Below are 24,249 nucleotides of genomic sequence, written 5' to 3'. Positions count from 1 at the left end.
AAGTTTTGAAGCTTTCTGTCCTTCACAAATACATGAGGGCAAAGCTATTTCTTGTAAGGTCTTCCTAGGACCACAGTTCAGTGTAACAGAACTTAATAACACAGATTTCACCTTCACTACTTGAATGAGGAGAATTGCTTGCATGTGTGCACATTATGTTTCTTGGATTTGAAAAACTTTGAGGACTATCAATGTGTTTCCAGGCTTAACGTTCTGTCACACTTGTAGTTTAGATGCCAAGAAATGCTCTTTGATTAGCAAACAATATATGCCAAATGAATTACATTTGCTGTGCTCATTGAATTAACTTCACAGTGAGGCAGCTGCCTTCAGTATATCTGAAAGGTGGTTGTGAGACACCCTTTTGATTAGTGTAGAGCTGTTCCTAATAATCTAGTTTGCTTTCTGATTTGAAGTGAAATTACTAATTTGCAGTGAAATTACTAATTTTATCTATGACACTTGAAACAAGCGTGATTCTCTTTGTTATCTGTGTCGTTTATTAATGCAATCCTCCTTCAGAGGATGCAGAAATCCTGTGGTACTTGTAAAGCTTTCAAAAAATAGAAAATAAACACATACTCCACCAATTGTCACTTGATTTCCAAATTAATCTCTGAGGATAATGTTCCCTGTGGCTCACATATGACTAAATCCTTGCCTACCATGTTAAAGCTTCCTCCTTAGCAACCAAACCAAATTAAAAAAAAAAAAAAAAAGTCCTGCACATGAGCATAAACCTTTGGAAATGGAGGCAAAGCATCCAATTCACACTATTAACAGAAGGGGTGATAAGTAGGCCACAGAAACTGTCAGGAGAAAATCCATCTCTGGGTGCAGTCATGAACTAAGCAGAGTCAGATTTAGCTAGAGTATGGATATTAGATGATTAGGTGGATATTGTATGGAAAATGATTCCTGAAGTTGCAAGAAGTAGGATTTTTTGAGTCAGTTACTGATGGTGCCACACCTCCGTCAGCTGAATTTTTGAGTTTCTGTATGACAGGAAGAGTGGGAATTGATCATATTTTAATCCACACTCCATATTGACTGATGCCATTCTTAAACTATTTTATATGAAGAAGAAAAACAACAGAAATGGCAATTGTGTTTTCCTAATTTTCTGTGTCATTCCTGATTGTAACCTTGATGTCTGTCTCCGTTATAGGTTTGCAGGAGAGCAGCAGGCTCCAGTGAGCTGGTTCCAATTTTAGGACTCGAGAAGCTGATGTGTCAGCTCTTTAGCTGCTGAGAGGTGAGGGGAGACTCAGTCCCTCACTAGTGTGTGTGGTACAAGCATGCCTGACCACACATTTGCCTTGGGACGCAGCTGTCTTTTTTTTTTTTTTTTTTTGGTTATTATTGCCTGACCACAGAAGGCACAAAATTCTGGTATACTAGCAAGCTATTCAAAAGAACTCTGGGCAATCCAGACAAATCCGTAGTATTTCTGTTTTTCCTCAAACTATGCTTAATTACTTTCCCAGTCTTTCTACACAACAGGCAATCACTACATTTGCACACAGAACAGCACAGGGAGATTTCATTGGAAGAGTCTATCTACCATGTCAACAGGCCTGCACAACGAAACCCCCAATGGGCTGTGTATGTGTAGTGGCATTTCATCATCGGACCATCTGTCTGCATGAGAATTTTAGTATAGCATTTCCACAGGAAGCGCTGTGTAGTTGTGTCTGATGGCTCTGGTCGTGAACTTGGAACAGTATTAAATTGTCACAAAATATAGGAGCACATGTTTTTAATTTTTTTGATAAAGTATTTATCTACATACCCAGTAGTAGCCTGTGGGATTTGGTGTAGGAGGAAGATTGGTGTGGTTATCACCACAGTGACCTCTGTGATCAGTGGCTTGGCTTTTGGGTGTTTGTTTGGGGTATCTGTCCTTATGTTTTCTTGTGGCAGGTATGGGTGTCTCACAGTTTTTCCCTCTGCTTGGTGTGTTTGTGAGTTTTATCATGTTGGACATCAAAACACCTGCTTACAATTACTGTGTGTGCTGTGTTGACTATTTGTAAATATACTTTATATTTTCCTGTCATTGCACTCTGGGTACAGTGTGACCATGCACATACAGACAGCAGCAAGTGCTTTTCATCACAAAAAAGGAAATGTTCATTCTCTCAGCTCCACTGCTGTAAGCTGTCTCTAACATCTACTTGTCTCAAAGATTTCACACTTCACTCTTTATGGCTGCTGTAGTGAAATTGCAAATGTCTCATTAAGTCGCTTGGGTTTTCTTTGATCTTTCTGCATTACTCGGATTTCTAAGGAAACTCAAAAGCTAATAGATGCTAACAAGTGCTGACCCCAGGGAAATGCATTTGCTAATGTTGGGCCTGGGTCTGTGTAGCTGCTTCTACCTCATCGTGAAGGAAATAATTTCTTGATGGGTTGATCCTCTTGCTCTTCATTTATAAGGTACAAAACGATCACAGAGATTTACACAAACAAGCTTTTACAGATCGATTCACAAGGTGGTGTTCAAGTTGGTAATAATTTTCTGTAAAGCAAAGATGTTTCACACAAACACAAGCAGATACAAACTCAGTAGATATGACAACGTCTATGTCTCTGTGTTGTGTTAGCTCTTGCATGCTGCAAACCAGTGCTGCAAACCATGCTAGTCTACTTATAGGACTATATAAGTAGATCTACATGCACATCCTTGTCTAAGTTTAAGCTGAGAACTGGACAGTTCTGCACAAACTAACACGCTCATTATATGTTTGGATCAAACTTCCAAAAAAATCCTTCCATTTTTAACCTTCTGTTGCTGCTCCACAGTCCTGGAGGGGTAGGATGTGAATAGAAATGTCTAAACAAAATCCTGTCAGCTTGTAAAACCATGTTGAACATGCTGTATCATTTTTGATTGGTTTGAGCAATTCTCAGCAGCCTCTAAAAACTTAGAGGGCTTCCAAATGCAATCTGGAGAGAATGCATCCACGCTGTCGCTGGAGAAGTCACCTGCATATCCCCTGCTTCTGCAGTGGGTATCTCCACTTGGCTGGTAGGAAAGATTTAAGACAGGTAGGGGTGTTAAAGAAACCTTAGTGACATAAACCCCTTAAATCAATTTTCAGGAGATACACCAAGCCTGCAATTAATTTAGTTAAATGCTTCCCTGTGCTTGCAAACAAGTGGCCTTTGTGGGCTGAATGAGCAGTTGGCCATGCAGGCTACAGCCAGAGATGTGTTGGATAAAGCATGCAGAGGGAGCAGTAGGGATTCTGGCACACTGCTGCCACAGTTGTACAAAGAGATCACTGCAACAGGGGGCTGGAAATAGTGAAAGCAGGCAGGCCAAATGTCTTGTTGATGTACCACCTTTTGTATGATGCAGAATTTGCATAAGCTGTAAAAATGCCCATGCTTTTCTTCTGTTAAAGCAGAAGTGATAAGGTTTTTTCCCTAGGCAATTTGGTAATGTCTGTGTGTTGCAATGCAATTTTTTCTTAAGGAGACACTGTCATTGTGAAAGATGCTGGTTTCATGAATACAAATCCTTCAAATATTCAGCCTTCTTTTATTGATCTTTTCTTTACAACTTTACATTTAGGCAAATTTTTAATAATAATATTTTTCTCCAGGAATGATTTTTTTTTTGGAGGGGGAGGGGAGGGCTAGGTCTAGTACACAAACTTGATGTAGTCAAAGTTTTTAATAAGAATTTGACTTTAATTATAATGATAACATTACCTGTATTGTCCTGAGTTGTACTGTTGCCCTAGAGAGCACAGCCTGTTATATTAAAATGTCGTTCAGTATTTATTTCAGACACTAAGAAAAATAATAAAAGACATATCTATAAGATGCTGAATGATCATACAGTGGGATTTGACCTTTGGCAATATTTTAATACTGTAGCTGTTGATCTGAGGGTTTTTGTAGCTAAGCAACTGTCATCCAGAATGTATTATATCATAAAAGAGTATTAAGATATGAAGGAGACTAAGTAGTTAGAGTGAAATAGGAGCCATGGTGAGATGCAGGCTCTTTCCTATTGAACATTCTTGTTTTCAGAGGTATAGCACAAAGGATGAACCTTACCATGATTTGTTCCATGGTGGGGTATTGAAACCTGCATCCTTCACTCTCAGTTCTGTGAGCAGACACTGTTGTGTAGTAAATCAAGTATGAAATTTGATCTTGGGTAACGGACACATTAATTTTGTTGCTGGACAGCAAAGAGGGACTGCCATGGATCTTTATTCTGTTCTTACTTGGATTTAGAATCAAAGACTCAAAAAGCTTGGGAGAGATCTCGAAGAGTCCATTGAGAAGAGATCTCATTGAGTCCAACATTTGACTGAATACCATCATGCCAAGTAAACTGTACCACAAAGTGCCATGTCTAGTATTTTCCTGGACACTTCCAGGGATGGTGAGTCCATCCCCACTTTGGGCAGCTGGTTCCAATCCCTAACCACCCTTTCAGTGAAGATGTTCTTCCTGAACCTCCTGATGGCCAACCTGAACCTACTCTTGTGCACCTTGGGGCCATTTCCTCATGTCCTGTCGCTGGTTGCCTGGTAGAGCAGGTCAACCCCACCATGTTGCAACCTGTACAAATTTGTAGAGAGCAAAATGTTGACTGCTGTGCCTCTTTTTCTGCAGGCAAACTACTCACTCAGCCACTCCTCATTTGACTTACTCTCTAGACATTTTCTCAGCTCTGATACCCTTCTCTGGACTCAGTCCAGCACCTCCATGTCTTTTTTGGAACGAGGGGCCCAAAGCTGCGCACAAGATTTGAGGTGCAGCCTCACTGGTGCTGAGTACAAGGGCCAATCCCTGCCCTGCTCCTGCTGGCCGCACCATTGCTGATCCAGGCCAGGATGCCATTGCCCTTCTTGGCCACCTGGGCACACCCTGGCTCATGTTCAGCTGCTGTCACCAGCACCCCCAGGTCCTTTCCAGCCACTCTGCCCCAGCCTGTGGCACTGCCTGGGGTTGTTGTGACCCAAGGGCAGGACCTGGCACTTTGCTTTGTTGAACCTCACACCATTGGCCTCAGCCCATCATTCCAGCCTGTCCAGATCCCTCTGCAGGGACTTCCTGCCCTCCAGGAGAACAACACTCCAACTCAACTTAGTTACATAGTCTGATGTCTGAAACTGGCTTTGATTTTCCAGTGAGACCTGTTCAAATTACAGCTCTGAGGCAAAGCTATAATCCCAAATGATTTCTGCAGGTATGGTAGTTCACTGTGTTGGTTAAATAATGGGAAAGTGGTCATTTTGTCCAGAGTGTTCACTGCTGTTTCTCAAGATTTGAGTGGATATTGAAAAGAAACTTACCTTCTTGTGAGCAGGCCTTTTTCTCAGAACTAAGTTCATTGCGATTTGTCTTGGATTTGTGTGTCTTACCAAAGAAAAGCAACTACAGGGTCACCTCTCTGTTCCCTGCTTTTGGCTGAGGAAAATGTTGAAACAGTGAGGACTTGGCTCCTCAAAACTTTTCATACTCTCTCAGCTGACCTCCAGCTGTATGGCTCTTGTGCCAACCACCCTGTTTCAGGAGGAGGATCTGCCTCTGCTAAAGGAGCACCCTTGTTGCATCCTTTCCTTAGCCCCCCTCTTCACTTCTCTCCTCCCACATGCTTTTTTACTTAGATTTGCTTTTTTTCCTCTAAACTATTGCAAGTAGTCACCACAGCAAGCTTCACTTCTACTTCAGCCGCATGTGAGGTGCTGGTTCGAGTTTTGAAGCCAGAATGTTACCAGCCTTTAAAGATGGTAAAGATTTAGGAAAGGATGTTTCATATCCAAGGATGCATTTCAGGCTGTTGTCAGGTGCCAGGCGGGTGGTCCTGAAGCTCATTGCTGGAATGTCATCAAGGTACTTGTGTGTTGTCCAAGAGTGGTGCTATTTCCACGAAGAGTAGGGGCACATAGCATGGGGAGTGTCTGTGCCCAGTTTGTTAAGCGTTCTTCTGCTAGAGATAAAGGATAGGACTCAGCTGAGAGATGTGAGCAAGGTCCCTGTAGTAGCACTGCAAACAGGAGCAGTGCCTTGCCTCTTGCCCTGTTTTCACACCAGGCACAATGAGTTCTTCTGAGCCTGTTGCTAATTGCAGCTCAGAACATTTGGCTGATAATGATTGCCTAGAAGCAATTGCTGCTGGCTTCCTCTCTCCATCAGACAGCGTTTCACTGCTGTTAGTGTCTGGCTGTGCTGGAACAGGAGAGATGTAAATCCAGATGAATGGTTTTCTCTTGGTGGAAAGCACCCTCATTTGAGCTCTGCAGTCTGAGGAACATTTGTGGAATTATTAGTCCATATGATAAACACCTGGTTTGTTTCTTTTGTTTTTTTCTTCTAAGCTATTTCTCCTAAGAAATACAGGTAGACTGTTTGAAAAATGCTTTTCAGCTCTGGAAGGACATGGCTTTTTCCTTTAGTAACTAGAAGTGTAAGTACCCAAAAGAGAGCTACAAAGATGCTGAAGAGTCTAGAGGAGATACTGCATGAAGAGTGGCTGAGTTCACTTGGCTTGTTTGGCCTGGAGGAGTCTCAGAGGAGACCCCATAGCAAACTGGAGCTTTGTCACAAGGGGAAATGGAGAGGCAGGCACTGGTCTCTTCTCTCTGTTCACCAGTGACAGGACCATGGAAATGACATGAAGCTGTGTCAGGGGAGGTTTAGGTTAGATATCAGGACACAGTTCTTTACCTGGAGGGTGGTCAGGCACTGGAACAACTCCCCAGGGCAGTAGTCACAGCACCAAATGTGATGGAGTCCAAGAAGAGTTTGGACAATGCTTTCAGGCACATGGTGTGATTCTTGGGGTTTTCTTGTACAAGCCAGGAGCTGGATTTCAATGATCCTTGTGGGTTCCTTCCAAGTCAAGATATTCTATGATTCTATGAAGTAGTGCATTGGATGGACTGACATCCAAGGTCAGTTACTATAATTTCTTCTCAGTAACTTTCTGTATTCCTCACTTGTTAACAGCCAGCACTGGCCACACCTGCTGCCCAGCTCTTCTGAGAAGTGAGGGTGTATCTCTGGAGATACAGATTCACATCTGCTTGTTGAAGTGGTTTGTGTTTTTCTCCAGGCCACGCTTTGTGAACTCGTGTTGTCTCTTGAAATCCATCTCTGTTGACGCACATTATGGCAGTGCACTGGGTCACACTGACAGAGGTTGTGCTGTCCAGCAGATCTACCCCAGTCTGTGCTGAGGCAGAGGTGCGCAAAGTCTGTCTGCTGGTCTTTGATGTGCTTAGCCAAGTGCTTAGCCAAGACTGACCACCATCAGCCTCTGGTATGAGAAGTTTACTGGAGGAAGAGGACTGCAGCATCTCTGTGATGAATGTGCAGCTTGGCCTGTATTCCACAAGACAAGCGTGAGCCGCTGCAGGGACTCTCAGGCAGCACGTATGGCTGAGGTGGCAAGTCTGCTTTTCCTTGTGCTGATGAAGCAGCATGGCTCAATGCTATGGTGATGGAGAAGGGAATGACTTCTCTTGGCAACCTTTCTTCCCAGGTATTTCAAGTGAATTGGCAGGAAAGCAGGGAGGAGAACCACTATAAGAGGGAGATCAGATTTGTGTTCATTTCAGGAACTTGGTAGTATGTAAGAGTATGGGACCTGATGAGATGCATTGTAAAGTCCTGAGGAAATTGGCTGTTGGAGCTGCCAAGCTGCTGTCCATGTAGTTTGAAAATTCAGGGCTGTCAGATGAAGTCCCAGGTAACTGGAAAAAAGGAAGTGTTGTACCCATTTTTAAGAAGGGTAGAAGGGAGGACCCTGGGAACTCTGACCTGTCAGCCTCCCATCTGTGCCAGAAAAGATGATGAAAGAATTCCTCATGGAAGTTACACTAAGTCATCAGGAGGACAGGGAGGTGATTCAAGACAGCCATTACAGCTTCACTGAGGGCAAGTATTGCCTGGCCAACCTACTAGGCTTTATGATGGAACAACCACAACAGTCGGCAGGGGATGTCATCTATGTGGGCTTGTGTAAAACCTTTGACATGGTCCCCCACAACATCTTTCTGTATAAATCGAGAAGGATTTGATGAGTAGACTTTGGTGAATGAGGAACGGCTTGGATATTGTTGGATAGCTATCCAAAGTTGTTAATAGCTCAGAGTCCTCCTGATGGACATCAGTGACAAGTTGTGTCTCTCGGATGACTTTTAAACATCCATTTTAACCCAAACAGTTCAGTTATTCCATGACCTCTTTGCTAAAGTGTTTCTCAACCAAGTACCTCTCTTTTCTTATCTCCATGGGGATTTTACTTTATTGCTGATGCATCCTCTGTAGTCCCTTGGTAAATTTTTACAAGATATATAATCCATTTTTTAGACTATCTTTCCCTGTGGTTGGTAACCATGGTTCATTGCTGTGGAGTTCTTGTTAAATAAAATATGAGATCAATTCAAAAGTTATCAGTATTACTGGAAACATGAGACTTCTCACAATGTCTGCCTATTTTTAGTGCTGATCAGAACCAGTAAGAGTGGTCCAAGTCACTAAATATTTTTTTGTTTTTAAAGCTAATTTGAGATCACATCAGTGGTATATTGTTTAATATTTTATTTCCTTTGTTAAGAATTTGGTCTACAGTTCTAAGATTTTGGATGTGACATCTGTGATTGTTTTCAACCCAGAGATTACAAAGCCATTTTTTCTTTTCCCCATAAATGCCACTTTTTATTGACAACTGCCAGTATTTTAAATTCTAGTATTTTTTTTTTCCCAAGAATGTTCCTTTCAGTGTTTTTTTCCCAGGGAAAAGTCTGTTTTAGCAAAATACTTTACGTCAAAACATTTTGATTTTCACTCCTATTAATTGTGTCTTGTCTTTAGATTTATGTTACACTCTTAATTGCAATATTTAATGCTGTTTCTATCTTCACAGCTTTTCAATTTTTTATTCAGAAATAGGTCTTGGACTTTATTTTGTGGAAAGGCCAAAACTTTTGTTTTGCTTTCTAATATAAAAGCAAATCACATTTTGAAATGCTGGAGCTTCATGGAACAGCAGTTCTTGGTTTCAGAATCTTGGTTTTACATCAATTTAGTACCACAGTGGATGTCTGGCACTGAAGCATCCAGCCTTCGCCTGCCCCTGGGTATCACAGTGACAGTCGTTATGTCCCATTCTCAATATCCATTTTAACTTTGCTCTTGACTATTAGAACCTACAGTTTTATCTGCTATCTATAAGGTGAATACCACCAGTCAAGCAAAGCAGCAGTATTATCAACAATATTAACATGGTGTGCACAATCATAAACACTGTAGAAGGATGGAGTTCTTCAAGGAGACTCTATTGTTTAAGTAATATTGTGGCTCATTTCAGGATCCTTTACTTTTTTGCAGGAGAAATAAATCAGAAACTGTCCTTAATTTTTCTCTGAGAAAGTTCAACTGCTTTATTTTGAATAGAAGTTAAATGGTCCAACTGCTTTATTTTGGATAGATTTAAATGACCCAACTGCCTTCTCTAAAATCCAAGATTATTTGAACTCAAGGCAGACAGCATATTGGCAGATGTACCACTACCTACTCGAGGTAGTGATTCAGGACTGTGGAATGTGGAAGAGTTTAACTTAGCTTTTTGACCGATCTGAATTTTGCAGTCTGTCATGTTATGATGCCATTGATGGTAGCATCTCGACTTTTCAAGACTGGTGGCTATAAGGTTGAGTTTAAAGAAAATATGAGTATTATTTTTTGATTAAAAAATATGCCAGTAATGAATGTTAGAAAGAGTTGCTCAGAGGTCAGCAAAACTATCTAACAGAATAAAAGAATCAGATATTATTTCTTCCAGTGCTCCCCAAAGCCATCCCTTCTCTAGGTGGAATAGCCCCAGCTCTCCCAAACTGATCAAGGTGCTTTAGTTCTCTGCTCATCTTTGTGGCCTCCTCTGGATCCACTCCAGCAGGTACATGGCTTTCCTGTGCTGAGGACCTGAGAGCTGGACACAGTGCTCCAGGTGAAGTCTCATGAGGGCAGAGGGGCATAATTACCTCCCTTGACCTCTTTGTCACAGCTGGGATGGCCCAGTACAGCTGGTAAATAATGCATAATGCAGTTGCTAAAGTGTTAAGTAGTGTTTTATCAACTGAAATGGAGTTTGGAAATCAGAAATTAAGTTGGACTTGTTAGAAGTACCAGACTGTAGAAATGGTAGCTTTCCTCAATGACCCTGGTTGTCTTTAATTTTGCCAGTAAGGACCTTGAATTCTGCTGTAAATAAGGGAGTTTGCTGCTAACACAAAGTGGGAGTCTGTCATTGTAACTGAGGACAGCTGAGGGGTAACATATAGCAAGACCTGGAGACCTGCAGGAGAAGTGAGATGAAATTCAGTGGTATAAAATGTAAGGTCATGATGATGAGAGCATGCTCTCATAAGGCAGGATCTCAACAGCTGGGATTGCCAGGCAAGGTAGCTGCTGTAGTGTCACCCAGGGTTAGCTAAATCTTAGCCCTTCGTGGAAACCGCGTAGAAGAAAGGGTGATACCCTCATGTAATGCACCTAGACATTTACAGCATGCACAGAGAGATGCTGATACTACCATCTGAGGTATGATAGGATATCTTTTTGGATGTTCAATGCAATTTTGGTCATCCATGTTCTGAGTAGATAATACTGGCACAGCTGCAGAGAGGGACTACTAATTAGGATAAGCAGGGAGTGAATTGCTGAAGACATCGAGAAAGCTTGTCTTGTTTATCCTGGCACAGTGAATCCTGAGAGGTTCTGTGATTACCTACTCACAGTAAATATCACGGGAAGAAATATCAGTGAGGGAAAACAGTTTAGGCTAAGGGCCAGCCTTCTTAGAAGAGCAACACTGACTAAATAAATTTAAGCTGGAAGTGAGAGAAGGGCTCCCTACAGTGAAGTTTTCCAGCTGGAAAAGTGGGAGTGAGAAAACTGACTGCTTTTATGATGAGCTTCATCAACTTTTGAAGGAGGAACAGAGATCACTAGTTAGCAAGTTCCTCCCAGACACCATTCTACAAGAGAATGTCGTGGCTGCTAACCTGCCTTACCAAAGAGCCTTACCATGGCACTTGCTTTGTCACTGGAGATGGGAGGACAGGACCTCTCTGTGCTCTGCTCCCTGCTGGTCTGCTTGTGGGAGCCCTGGGAGAACTCTGGTCTTGAGACATGGGATGGGAACTCCCACGTGGAGGTGGGGAGACAGGCACTCTTTCATTCATGACCCCACTGATTACTGAGAAGTCAGAGAAGTCTGTGTTAGGGGCACAGTTCCCACCTCAGCAGAAAGATAACCTGGTGAGCTTGTCTCCACCAGCTGTATCCAGGACAAACATTTTTCACTGTAAAAGAGCAGTGACTATTTTGTAATATCTCCTGGGTACTATATTTTAGATAATTATAATTGGCATAGTAAAGGGTTTATCATATGAATGCTTTGGGCTTGTTAATTCTAGGTTGTGAGGAAAATTAAGTAGAAGGAATGAGGAATAGCTCTGGGAAGGCTGCTCCTGATTCCCAGCAATGCCCAGGATGCTATTTAGGAGGATAGTGCCTCTGGGATCCAGCTGATTAACAAAGATGGTTTAGCTGTGGGAGTCCAGAGCTAGAAGCCAGAAGATGTATAAATTATAATAAGCAGCTTGAGCCTTCTCTGTGGTGAGGTAAAGCAGTTTTTGTGGAAGAGCTAATAGGTGTGTTCCTGTGGTCCAGTCACCAGGCTGGGGTTTTGGGGCACCACAGCACTAGAGGTGGCCATGACAGCAGTGAAATAAGCATCCTTATTATATGTGCTGTGAACCCATTTGGTACATGCCTTACAACAAAAATGATAAAGCCTGCCTTGCAGATGAAGGCTTGGTGAAGAAAAAAAAAAGAGACGCCAGGAAGCACAAGAAGTGATGCCTCAGGTATAGAGAGGTACAGCAGAGAGGAGTTTGTGGGCTAAATGAAATGTACTGGGAAAACTGAATTGTGAATGTTGTTGATTCTATTTGTAAAATAGGAACAAACGTGAAGACTAGTTGTATATGAGAAAAATATGTAAGAAAACATTTACGTGTGATATTTTCAACCTTAGTGTTTTAGAAATATTGAAGTGTTTTGACAGTTTTAAGAGACCAAAGAGTGAGAAAAGAATGTTTAATTGGCTGTGCTGAACATGAGCTACACATTTAATATATTTTTAATTAACTGAAAAACTGTGTGTTCCTATGTCATTTTGTTTCCACCATCTAATTTTCTGACTTGTTTTAATCACAACATCATTCAAATCAGAGCTGTAATTATGCCCAATTTCTGTTACTTGGATGTGCTGCCTGAAACCCTTACTAAATTCTTTGCTTCTTGCTGTCCAAATAGCACTAGGGATGAAAAAGTACTATTTCCCTTCTTTGGAGGTAATTCTTTCTCTTATAATGTTCCCTTTCAACTTTATTAGGTGGATTCCTTCATCATAATCTGTTTGCTGAATATTTCATAAACAAAGCACATTTTCACCTTTATTCTAAACAGTAAGGAACTGTTAAACTCCTGGGAACACCATAAGATGCATCTCTTTACTGTAACTTTCTCTTATTTTAATATGGTTATTTTCCTTGCATTTTTCTACTTTGCCTTCCCTATGAACTATTCTGCATATGTCTGTCTGAATAACATATTGTGGAATATACTGAATAAGGTACTATGGCAAACAGTCACCTGCAGATTTTTACTTTTTGGTTGTCTCTGTATCCAATAGCAAAGAATTAAAATATTGGTGAGATTCACTTTCATTTAAGATATCTGCAGGAAGAAACAGTTTTTCAGGCTACACTATTAGTCTGAAAAAATGCATGTTTTGTCTATTTACTTAAATAATTTAGATTTGTTGTAGCAACAATGTCAGTAGAAACAGAAATGATGTGTGAAATTCTGTTACAAGTTGTACAGCAGAGAAATAGTGCTGGCAGTCAGAAGTTTCTTAAATAAACCTTGCCCTCCACCTATCTGCTCTGCTTTCTCTGCTAATGTTACATACCTTTTTACTAACTTTTCCTGTTACTCAAAAGTGGGATTTTCATAATCACTCTCCTAATTCATCTGTGTTTCTGGGCAGGTCTAAATGCTTGTAAAAAAAATCACCTCTTCTACTCTGATGTGGTAGATTTCCTTTTCATTGTTCTACACAATAAATTTCAGAGTATTGTCCTCCTTGCATTACCTTCTACTTTTTTTTTTCCCCTCTAAATCTCTGTCTTCTTTCTTGAATCATTCAAATTGTACATTTTCAAGAATGTGAGTTTTGTAACAAGGAGATGAGCCAGCAGCAGCAAGTGAAACTCCAAAATGGGGGGTAGCTGAACAGTTCTATACCTTGAGTACCCAAATAAGTTCCTCAGCAGGACAGCTCTTTGAAAGATCCCAGATAACACATGGTGGCAGCTTCTGGAGAAAACAAAGCCCTTGGCTGAGTCTAGTGGAGGAAACCTTGGCTGTGAATGGTCTGATACTGGCTACAACATATACCTGTGTCAAAGGAGTTCCAGCTCTGCTGTCAGATTCTAGCACCTGATTTGGATGCTTTAACACAAGGATTCAAGTGTAATGGGTGTATGAATAAATCATATCTCTTTTTTTAAGATCTAGAAGATGGGGGAGGGAAAAATCCCCAAACCTGTAGCTGTTCCTTTGATTGGTGACAGATATTTTCTTCTATAAAGCAGAGCTTTTCTGTTTCACAGACTGTGGAATAAGTTCAAATTCCAGTTTCCATATTCCAGGCATATTGTCATTTATGTGAATTTGTTAATGTTTCTTGAACACTCACGTTACTATGTGGAACTGGGAGCAGGACCAGCTGATAAAAAGTGCCTCATCCAGGTACCTCTGTTAATGAGTGTTAAAGCTTTGTGTTTGTGCTACAAGAGGTTAAAAGGGCTAATGACTAAACCCTGCTCTGACCTTTCTGATCATTGCTCTGTGATCTCCAAGAGATAACTGATTACATAGAATCATAGAATGGTTTGTGTTGTAAGAGACCTTTTAAAGGTCACCCTATGCCAGCTCCTGCCATGGGCAGGGACACCTTCCACTGGATTTGGTTGGTCAAAGCCCCATCCAAGCTGGACTTGAACACTTCCAGGTAGGGGGCACCTGTGACTTCCCTGCTTCACCACCTTCATGGTAAAAAATTGCTTCCTAACGTCTAATCTAAACCTGCTTTTTTCATTTTGAAGCCATTCCTCTTGTCTCGTCACTCCATACCCTTGTGAAGAATCCCTCTTCAGCTTTACTGTAGGCCTCATTTAGGTACTGGAATATGCTCTATGGTCTCCCTAAAGCCTTCTCTTCATGCTGAACAATCCCAGTTCTCCCAGACTGGGTTCACAGGAGAGATACTCCAGCCTTGCCTTCTGCTTCAGCCCATAATCTCATGGCCTCCTCTGGACTTAATCCAAGGTCCATTTCCTTCTTATTTTGGGGGCTCCATACCTGGATGTAGCAGCCCAGGTGGGGTTTCACCCCGCTGGAGCTGAGGGGCAGAATCCCCTACTCCAGCGTCCTGGCCACACTGCTCTGGATGCAGCCCAGGTTGGCTTTCTGGTCTGCAAGTGCACATTGCTGAGTCATGTTGAGCTTCTCATCCACCAACACCCCAAAGTGCATCCCTGCAGGACTTCTCTCAATCCCATCAGCCTTCAGCCTGGGGATTGCCCTGACCCATATGCAGAACCTTGCATTTGACCTTGAACTCCATGAGGTTTGCACAGACCTGCCTCTCAAGCCTGTCAAGGTCCCCCTGGATGCCATCCCTTCCCTCCTGTGTCTTGATTGCCCCACACAGCTCAGTGTCAAACTTGCTGAGGGAATCCTCAATCCCACTGTCCGTGTGACTAGCAAAGATGTTAAACAGCACCAGTCCCAATACCAACCCTTGGGAAGCAAGACTTGACACAGCATTAAGCCACTGACAAGCTCTTTGAGTGTGACTGTCCACAATTCTCAAACCCTTATCCACCCTATTCACAATCCCTTGTCCACAATTCACAATTTGCAATTCCTTATCCATCAAGTGATCCATCCACCAAATCTATGTCTCTTCAATTTAGAGACAAGGATATCATGACCATGTCAAATGCTTTGCACAGGTTAGAGAAGCAGTTGATGGGATTGTCTAATTTGATCTGCTGAATCATTGAGAAAAAACAGCCTTTGAACAGAGACATCTTCATAGCAAGTAGTACTTCTCCTTTAAATCCTTTGGCTATCGTGTATTTTCCATACAAGGGTAACTACATGTTTTACAAGCCTTTTTCAGTCATTATGTAAAAGCTAAACGCCATGGTTTGTGTGGCAGCAGCTCAGACTTTTAGCTCTGTCTTTGCCACTTCAGTTCCCTACTGCATTAACCAAGAGAGTAGCCTAAATGCTAGAGTTGTCTCCTTAAAGAGAGCTCTTATACTACAGTGTCCACTGAGTTCTTTTCCTCCTGCCTGTATTCCTAAGGCTATTAGTTCATGCTCCAGATGCAAGGGCTAAAAACAGGGAAAAAGGGGGAAATGGGATGTTGAACATTAATTACCTCCAGAAACCACCATTTGCTGCTATTAAATATCTCATTACATTTTTGTACAAAATGTAGGTTTAACAAATTCAGCTGAAATACTTTTTGAAGAGAGGGCAGGAATATGCCTTTCGAGCTCATTTCTGCCTCCCTGTATAAATGAAGTCCAGAAAGCCAACACCAGTTCAATTTGAGAAGGAAGACATCTGGCCCTTGGCGACTCTAAGGAGTATGCTACTAAAATAATTACATTAAAAGATGCATCTGACCTCAGCATGCTTGTCTGTGTCATTTGAATAGATGCATTTCCAAATTGTATAAAGCAATTGAGGATGACTAAATTACAGACAAATTTTTCAGAAGAATAAATTCAAGGTTGTTAGATATTAATGTAGGTTATTCTTGCAACATGGCAGCTCATGTGCAGTAATGTCCACTCAAGATCCAGGGAAAGCAATTCCCACTCAATGTTGCCCAAATTTTCTGGTTGGGGTCAATCTGACCTTGGTGGTGCCAATTTTATGACAATGCTACCGCTGCCTAAAGAGGATCCAAGAGTTGTGGAAGTGCATCTGAGGAGTTCCTTTCCAGCCTTTTTGTGCTGAGCTTGTGTAAATCTCTGTGCTTCAGTTCATTTGTTCCTTGTTTGTCACATTTCAACAATTAGTGAGGACATGTTACAAACCAAAACTTGTCAATGAATCAGGGAGAGAGGGAGAGTAAAACCCCTTGTTCTGTTTCTGTTAATTCAGACCATTTCCATGTGCTGTGTTAATTTTGTCTCTACAGCTCTATTAGCAGAACTGAGAGAATTGTAAATTTTGGTCAGGGAGTGGAAACAAATGGCTAGCATATAACAGAGGAGAACCTTTTAATGTAGTTTTGCCACAGAGAAAATTATGATAGAATGGTGTAGTGTGGAATGGTACCTCAGGCTCATCCTTTGCAGGGAAACTTATTTACAGATGCAGAGTAAATCTTCAGCAGGAGCAGAGCGAGGTGAACACTCTTGAGCAGCGTGCCACAATGCCACTATTTCTGGGTACCCCAGGTGAAGCAAATGAGGATGTATAAGAATTTCTTTGTAGGGGTGCTCTGAATACACAGAAAGGTTGTGACATCTCCCTCACTGGGGTCTTGTAAATAGATTAAACTGAACCAGGAGTGGTTTGTATCACTGATCTTAGTGCAGTTGATCCTGTTCAAGGTGGGCTGGATGAACTTGGATGACTTTTCAAAGTTCTTTCCAATCGTGGTTTTCATGCTTCAGTGACACACAGGAAATCCACTGCTCCCATTGGAGCAATGAATTCTCAGCATCCTTGAAAAGCCAAGGTGAGCATATGCTGAATTATGGCTCTAGAATTCAGTTTTGTTGCAGACAGTGGTAAAATTGAATGGAGAGCACTTAAGGAACTTAAGGAATATAGGGACTTTGAGTCAGGCTTGTGTAAGCACAGCTTCCTGCAAAGGGGTGCTGGTTTGGTTCAGACATAACACTTATTTGCAAAAGGCTGCAGGGAGCAGGGTGTGTGCTTCACTGGAGAGGGAAGAAATGCCACATGTCACTTTGCCCTGAGCATGGAGACCTGCTGCAGTTCTCACTGGTGTTACTGGGAACAGGGACGTAATGCTCGGCAGCATCACGCCCTGTGAATGGGACCAATTTCTCACTGTGGATTAGGTTGTACTGACTCCCTGCACTCCAGAAGAAAACGTGTTCTCTGCCTTTAGTGATCAAACTCTCATTCAATAGTGAATAGCCATTCTGTTTTGTGTTTGTGAAGTTGCTTTTCCTTCTCCTCTCCTGTGAAAGCTCTGCAGAGAGGAGCGGCTGTTCCGCCATGGGAGGTCCTGTCTTACAGCACTGCTGTCATTAGTCTTCTGTCACACTGTCGGGCTTTCATGACTCAGGCATTAAAAAAACCAAACAACCAACCCTCTTTCTGAACTAAAATAGACTAAGAACAGTTTTTTAAAAGCAAATCTTAATACAAATAATTAGGTCATATTTTCTTTCTGAAAGCTTTTAATGGGACTCATGATTTTACTGCTTGAACTGAAGCAACTTGAAGGCTTAATTATTATTTTTGAACAAAATTCAATGCCATTGAAGTCACTTGAGAGCTTTGATAGATTAAAAAAAAAAGAAGAAGGAGGTCTTGAATATTCAGTAACTTTAAAAAGGGCTATGCTAGTTTTGTAGTTGAGGTCAGTATTTCTCAGCAGATCTCTAATGCATCAGAAAATGGTTCCTGAAAAAGGAGGAAAACTTAAAAATAAATATGTGCACATTTCTGCTTATATAAGCAAGCAAGCAGAACAGGGGAAATAGAGGTAATAAAATAAGTGTCAAAGCTGAGCCTAGATTTTACTGTGTTGTAAGTGAAAATTGCTGTAGCAATGCTGTATGAGAAAGTACATGGCTCCTCAAAAAAAAAAAAACAAACATAACGGCTGAGAATGGTGATGTAAGGCATGCTTACAGTCATGGTGTAAACCATCCTGATACCGAGGTTATGCCCAAGTTGTGAGTACCTCTGACTAACCTAGTGAGGTGCGACCTGAGATAAAAACTTAGATCTCAGAAGAAATACAGCCACATCAAGCATCTCTGTGTGACTTTGCATTGTCCAGCATAGGTAGGTCCCTACCACCCAGACCTCCTCTACTCTCCCCCTTCTCATTCAATCTTTGGCAGGTGGAAATGCTGCTCCAGAAGGCTGCTGGGCATCGCGGGTGGTGGATCTGTCTGCTTCTGTGGAGGTGCAGTGGTGGTGGCTGGGGCTGGACCACAGCCCTTCCCATGAGGTCCTTCCATATCAGCCAGTCACATGGCATTACTCCCACCATCCTGTCAGTGACGGGCAGCTGTCACCTCCTTGTTTCTAGTTTGTGAAAAGAAATTAGATACTCTACACATTCCTTCAGACCAGAAAATTTATCACCAAGATTACAGATCTCAATCCACAGTCAAATCAAGGTAACTTGCCATTCACCTCCTTCCCTGCCAGTACTCAAGACCTCCAGCCTTGTGTCTTTGCCCTCCCTAAACTCCTATTTCTGTTAACCCCTCTGCTTCCACCAGGGATGTGGAAAAACTAATTCACTTCAGATGCTGGTTTGTGGTGCAGTGCTGCACTGGCCTGGCAGTATCAGATCTGGCCGACTCCAACCCAGGTCAGGGGAACTGCAACAGAATGAAAACAGTGCCCCAGGAAGTGAGGTAAGAGGAGAGGACTCCTCTCTTTTCCTGGCACGGCTCTTGTGGAGGAGCACACCTACTCTCCTCCCTGGCTCTGTGCAAAGCCAAGCAGCACCTTCTGTGCATGTGGCTCTGGGTAACATGGTGGCTTTGGAACACATAGGGGTCAGAAATTATTCCTTGTGAGACCTGGGATAGTGGCCATATGGGCTGGACTGTGCCAGCTGTGGGAGGCACCCTAAAGATATCCTCCATAGAAAGCCAGGACCTGCCTAACACAGAGGCAGTGGTGCTCCTAGGGTTTGCAGGCTGAGAGGCTTCTGCCTATATGCTTGTGCATAAAATAATTTCTTACCTACCCAGCAAGATGGTTTTGGTAGAGGGGGGTGCTACAGGGGTGGCTTCTGTGAGAAGCTTCTACAAGCTTCCCCCATGTCTGACAGAGAACCACATAAGAATATCCATGAAGACTGTGGTACGTACTGGTCTTTTGTGAGCTCAGTCATGTAGGCGGTTTGTTTGCCTGAGTAAAACCCTTGGTGAGAACAATCACTAGTTTGAGGCACAGTTTGGAAACTACAAGGCAGGGTGAGCAAGGTTTGTACTACTACCACAAAGGCACCCCAAGGAATATTAAAGCAGGCTTATTCTAATAATTATTGTGAGTATTTGAGATAAACACTGAAACTGAGCAACGTGTGGTTTTTAGAGTCATTGGTGTAATCCACTCTCAAGATGGCACATGGGGAAGAGATCATCTGTATGTTTTTTGTATTAACTTTTGTCATAAAGAGAGCTACAGAACCCACATCAACTCTTTAAGGTCAGTGGAATGTTTTCTTCAACTTTCTTTTTTTTAAATAGGATTGTGGTTTTGGCTTTGCTATGCAAATAAGCATTTTGTGATAATGTGATTCATTTCTGACTTATCTTTAAATGCTTTCTAGTCTCATGAAAAAAAGATTTCTATGGCTTTATCTAGCAATTTATGTATGAGCAGAGGGTCATGCAACTGTGTCCTGTATGAAATGTCAGTAAAACAAAAATAACCCATTCAACTAACCAAGCCAACTGTGGATGAAATGGCAAGGCAGGCTGACTTTAGGATAAAGCACTAATCAAAAGCCATGGCTTTTGGTGGAGTCTGATTTACTAAGAACACATCAGGAAAAGGAAAATAGTATTTTGGTCAGTATGGGTAAGTGTATGGACAGCAAACTGTATGGTGTGAAGAAAGAATGACATCAGAACCAGCTTCAGAATAAGTAAAAGATACCAAAAGGAGTTAATTATGCCTCAAGGGGGAGTAAAATATCAAGGTTATCAGGGAGGGAGGGAGGGAGGGAGGAAGGAAGGAAGGAAGGAAGGAAGGAAGGAAGGAAGGAAGGAAGGAAGGAAGGAAGGAAGGAAGGAAGGAAGGAAGGAAGGAAGGAAGGAAGGGAGGGAGGGAGGGAGGGAGGAAGGAAGGAAGGAAAGAAGGAAAGAAGGAAAGAAGGATTTGTGCCTGTCTACAATGAATCAATTCACCTTTAAACCTCTAACTCTTTGGGCTTAAATAGGATGGTATTAAATACAAAAGCAACATAGTCAGCAGTACCTTTCACATGTGAAGATGTAGTGGAGTTTACAGCTGCTCTGATCTGCCTTTTGTCACCTTGGTGGTCTATGCTGTTCTGCTGAGATCTGTCCTGGTTCTGGTTGCTTGCAGATCTTTTCAAGCAGTCCAGGCATTGCCAGGTATTTAACACCTGACCTGTGCCCTGTTACAGTTCTACAGAGTGCAGCTCTTCAGGATTACATAAACCTACATCTAAAGGTGCTGTCTGGGTTCATAAAAAGCAGAATGCTTGAGTCTGGTTTTATGAGCTGGTGTGCATACATACAAGTGTTTCAGTCATACTGAATCAATGACTGAAATAATATGTATTGCTGATATGTGGATCTTACAGTAGATTCAAGTACATTTTGGTGAAATAAAACCTTGGTATTCTCCTGTGAAATCACAGAGAGGAATAATTTTAGCTGCTTGGGTTTTATTCTGTATTAAATTATTTTTAAAACTGACTGATTCTAGTAGCAACTGACAAGTACAATCTCTGTCTGCTAATAGTTCTCTTTTCTTTAGACCTGTTTTCCTAAAGCTTTTGAGAAAAGATACAAGTTCAACATGTTCACCTTCATTTAAATTGCTGTCAGATCAAAATTTTCCATGTACCTTGTGTCTGTGAAAAAGGATGCACAACATGCTGGTTTAGAGGAAATCACAGATTTATAGATCTTAGAGCAAAGGGAGAACACAATGTTGATCTAAACTGACTGCAGCCCTGCCCAGACTCTTTTATTTAACTCAGCAGCTTGAGGTTGACCAAAAGTATAATTTTGGAACAATACCCAGGCTTGATTTAAAGACTGTTTCAGAGTTTGTCACAGTCATTGGGATTTTGTACCAATGGTCAATTACCCTTTCTCTGAAAAATGCCCTTTCTCTGAAAAATACCATTTCTCTGAAAAATGTGTACCTTATTTTTTTGGAACTCTGTTAACTTCTTTCTTCTAAAAACTGGATTTTGCTGCTTGACAGCCTCAGAAGGACTAAGGAGCCCTTTATTTTTCTCACAGATGTTTCTTGTGATTGTTAGTTTGTATTTGCACAGAAAAATGTCAGAAAAATTTCTTTATACTCAGAAACACAATTAGGCAGATATCCTTTAGACCCCAGTATTCCTGTGCTAAGGATCTGAGAATTAAAATCTGCCATCTTAGGAGAGAGTTGGTAGGACTATGGTGGTTTCTATTTCAGTTACCAACCACTGGTTTACGATAAAGTCTAATTAATTCATGGCTTGGGTATCAGTATTGATGAAGAAAGAGGTTTTGGTATATACTGTACTTACACTGTAGGAATTATGGTTGTTTCTGTGTTCCTCAAAATACTATTTTCGGCATTTCCTTGAGTGTATCAAACATGCTTTGCAAATGCCTTGAGTTTTCTGTTACTGGTTTTTCCATAAGCAATTCCCTTGGAGTCATATGGACAGATGATATCAAAAAGTATCTGGTCCATGGTCCAATTTTGCCTTGTGCCTAGGCAAAATCAATAATTACTCTAAGCCTGCATTATCTTCCTTCCATTCTTTTCCACTGAGAAGTTGAAGTGCAATCAACATATTATTTCCCAGAAAATGAAAATTAAAAAGAGTTTTAGAAAAGCTTGAGCAGCAACCTGTGTCCTGTCTCACTTGGTTTCTTTCCCTTACAAACCAAGTAAGATCAATGGGAGACATTGTCAGTAAATCCTGCCTTGATGCATTTGTCTCACTGATTTATGAGTAATTATTGTTCCTCTTTTCTCCTTAGGGCTCTTCCTGCAATGATGGAGTGGGTCCGAACTCAGAAAGCAGGAGAGAGTGGTGTGAATATTATCACTGCAGATTTTGTAGAACTTGGTGACTTTATCAGCACAGTCATAAAGCTCAACTATTCTCTGGATGAAGGTGAAGATGACACTACTTGATAGTACTGTGATATGTGTGTTGTTGCGTTATTCAGAATTTGAAAAAAAAAGAATGATTGTATTCTAAAAGGATTATATTGTAAAACATCTTGTATCTTCTTGTAACACACTGAGGTGTTTAGGGCTTTAGTGGGTGGGCATAAGGGAAATGTTTTCATCATTTATGATCATTTTTCATATTTGTGTTTAGTGTGAAGAGCAAAACTAAACATGTTTACAGTGTTTGATAAAAGAAGGCCATTTACAGGTTCTCCATGAGGTACCAAATGTGATTCATGTGTCTTCTGTGGTTATGAACAGTGCCAAGAAATTTGTTGTTTTCAGAGCAAGGGGATGTATATATTGTCCTCTTCCTGCTCACAGCAGGATTCCCAACGGTGTGAGCATTGCACCAGGAGACTGAGGACAGTATATCTGGCACAAAAATTTTAAGCTGCTACATTTCATCTGTTAGCTGGTTTAACTGATCATATTTATCAATGAGCGGCAGGTTTAAATGCCTTTGTGATGTAAATCCAAAGTCATGCTTCTAACACATGCATTATCAGTGGACAGTAAACATGATGTGCTATGTACCATAATCAGTGGACAGTAAACATCACATACTCTGTAGCTTGCACAAAGTACAGATGAAATTCTGCTCGCTTTTCATTCTCAAAATGAGGTTTTCCAATGTCTCTGCCTCAGGTCAAGCCAGCAGGTATGTGATACTGGCCTAACTCTCGAATCTCAGAATGGCCTGGGTTGGAACCTTAAAGATAATTTAGTTTCAACACTCGGGCCATTGGTAGGATACTTTTCACTAGACCAGGTTGCTCTGAGCTCCATCCAAAGCCTGGCTTTACACACTTTCAGGCATGGGGCATCCACAGCTTTTCTTGGCAACATGTTCTAGTGCCTCATCACCCTCACAGCAAAGAATTTTTTCCTAATATCTAATCTAAACCTACTCCCAGTAGCCATTCTTCCTTGTCTGTTACTACATGCCCTTGTGAAAAGTCTCTCTCCACCTTTCTTGTAGACTCCCATCAGATACTGGATGGCCAAAATTAGGTCACCCCAAAGCCTTCTCTTCTCCAGATGGAACAATCCCAATTCTCTCAGCCTTTCCTCATGGGAGGGGTGTTCCATCCCTCTAATCAACTTCATGGCCTCCTCTGGACTTGTTCCAATCAGGTCCCTGTCCTTTTAATGCTGGGAGCCCAGGGCTGGGTGCAGTGCTCCAGGTGGGTCTCAGCAGAGCAGAGCAGAGGGGCAGAATCCCCTCTCTCCCCTGCTGCCCACGGGGCTCTGGATGCAGCCCAGGACACGTTTGGCTCTCTGGGCTGTGAGTGCCATGGCCGGGCCATGTGCAGCCTCTCACCCACAGCACCCCCAAGTCCTTCTGGGCAGGGCTGCTCTGGGTCTGTCCATGCCCAGCCTGTGCTGATACCAAGGGCTGGCCGTGCATTTAGTTTTGTTAAACCACATGAAGTTCCCATGGACACACTTCTTGAGCTTGTCCACAGGTTTTACCTGCAAATTTTCTGAGGGTGCACTTGATTCCTTCATCTATGTCATTAAGGAAGATATTAAATAACACTGGTCACAATATGAACCTCTAAGGGACAACTGCTGGTCCATATTTTCCCTGGTTCCATCAGGAACACAGTTAGACCAGCTTTGAGCGCCACTTCTTCCCAGGATTAATCTTATGTAAGAGCCTGATCCTGTATCCTGAATATGAAAACAACTGTGTTTAGCATGGATTGAGCATAAGGTGAGTTGTGCATACTCTAACATGTGCAGTATTTTGTCCCATGGTGGAAACCTGATTTCTGCAAGACTGAAACTGCACTTAAAAATAGATGCAGTCTAAGCTTCTCTTTAAGGCAGTTATGAGCAGAACACTTTTCTACTGATTACAAAAAATCAGTGCCAGTTTCATCAGTGAAAAGTTCCTGTACTCAAGAATGTAGTTCAATTCTAGCTAATAGCAGTACTCTGTAG

General features: G+C 41.8%; 1 protein-coding gene across 1 annotated transcript in view; it reads left to right on the top strand.

The window, feature by feature from the left end:
- PLCXD3 (phosphatidylinositol specific phospholipase C X domain containing 3) overlaps positions 1–23,761 on the top strand; it is a 74,546-nt gene extending 50,785 nt beyond the window's left edge. The window contains exon 3 of the mRNA XM_038125086.1: positions 22,104–23,761. Coding sequence (XP_037981014.1) covers positions 22,104–22,260 — 157 coding nt within the window. The 3' untranslated portion in view covers positions 22,261–23,761. The remainder of the gene's footprint in view (positions 1–22,103) is intronic.
- Positions 23,762–24,249: the final 488 nt, after the last annotated feature.

The sequence above is a fragment of the Motacilla alba genome, chromosome Z (genome assembly GCF_015832195.1).
Source record: "Motacilla alba alba isolate MOTALB_02 chromosome Z, Motacilla_alba_V1.0_pri, whole genome shotgun sequence".
NCBI classification, from domain to species: Eukaryota; Metazoa; Chordata; class Aves; order Passeriformes; family Motacillidae; genus Motacilla; species Motacilla alba.
Note: the sequence above shows the minus strand (reverse complement) of the source record. Positions and strands in the feature narration are given on the sequence as shown.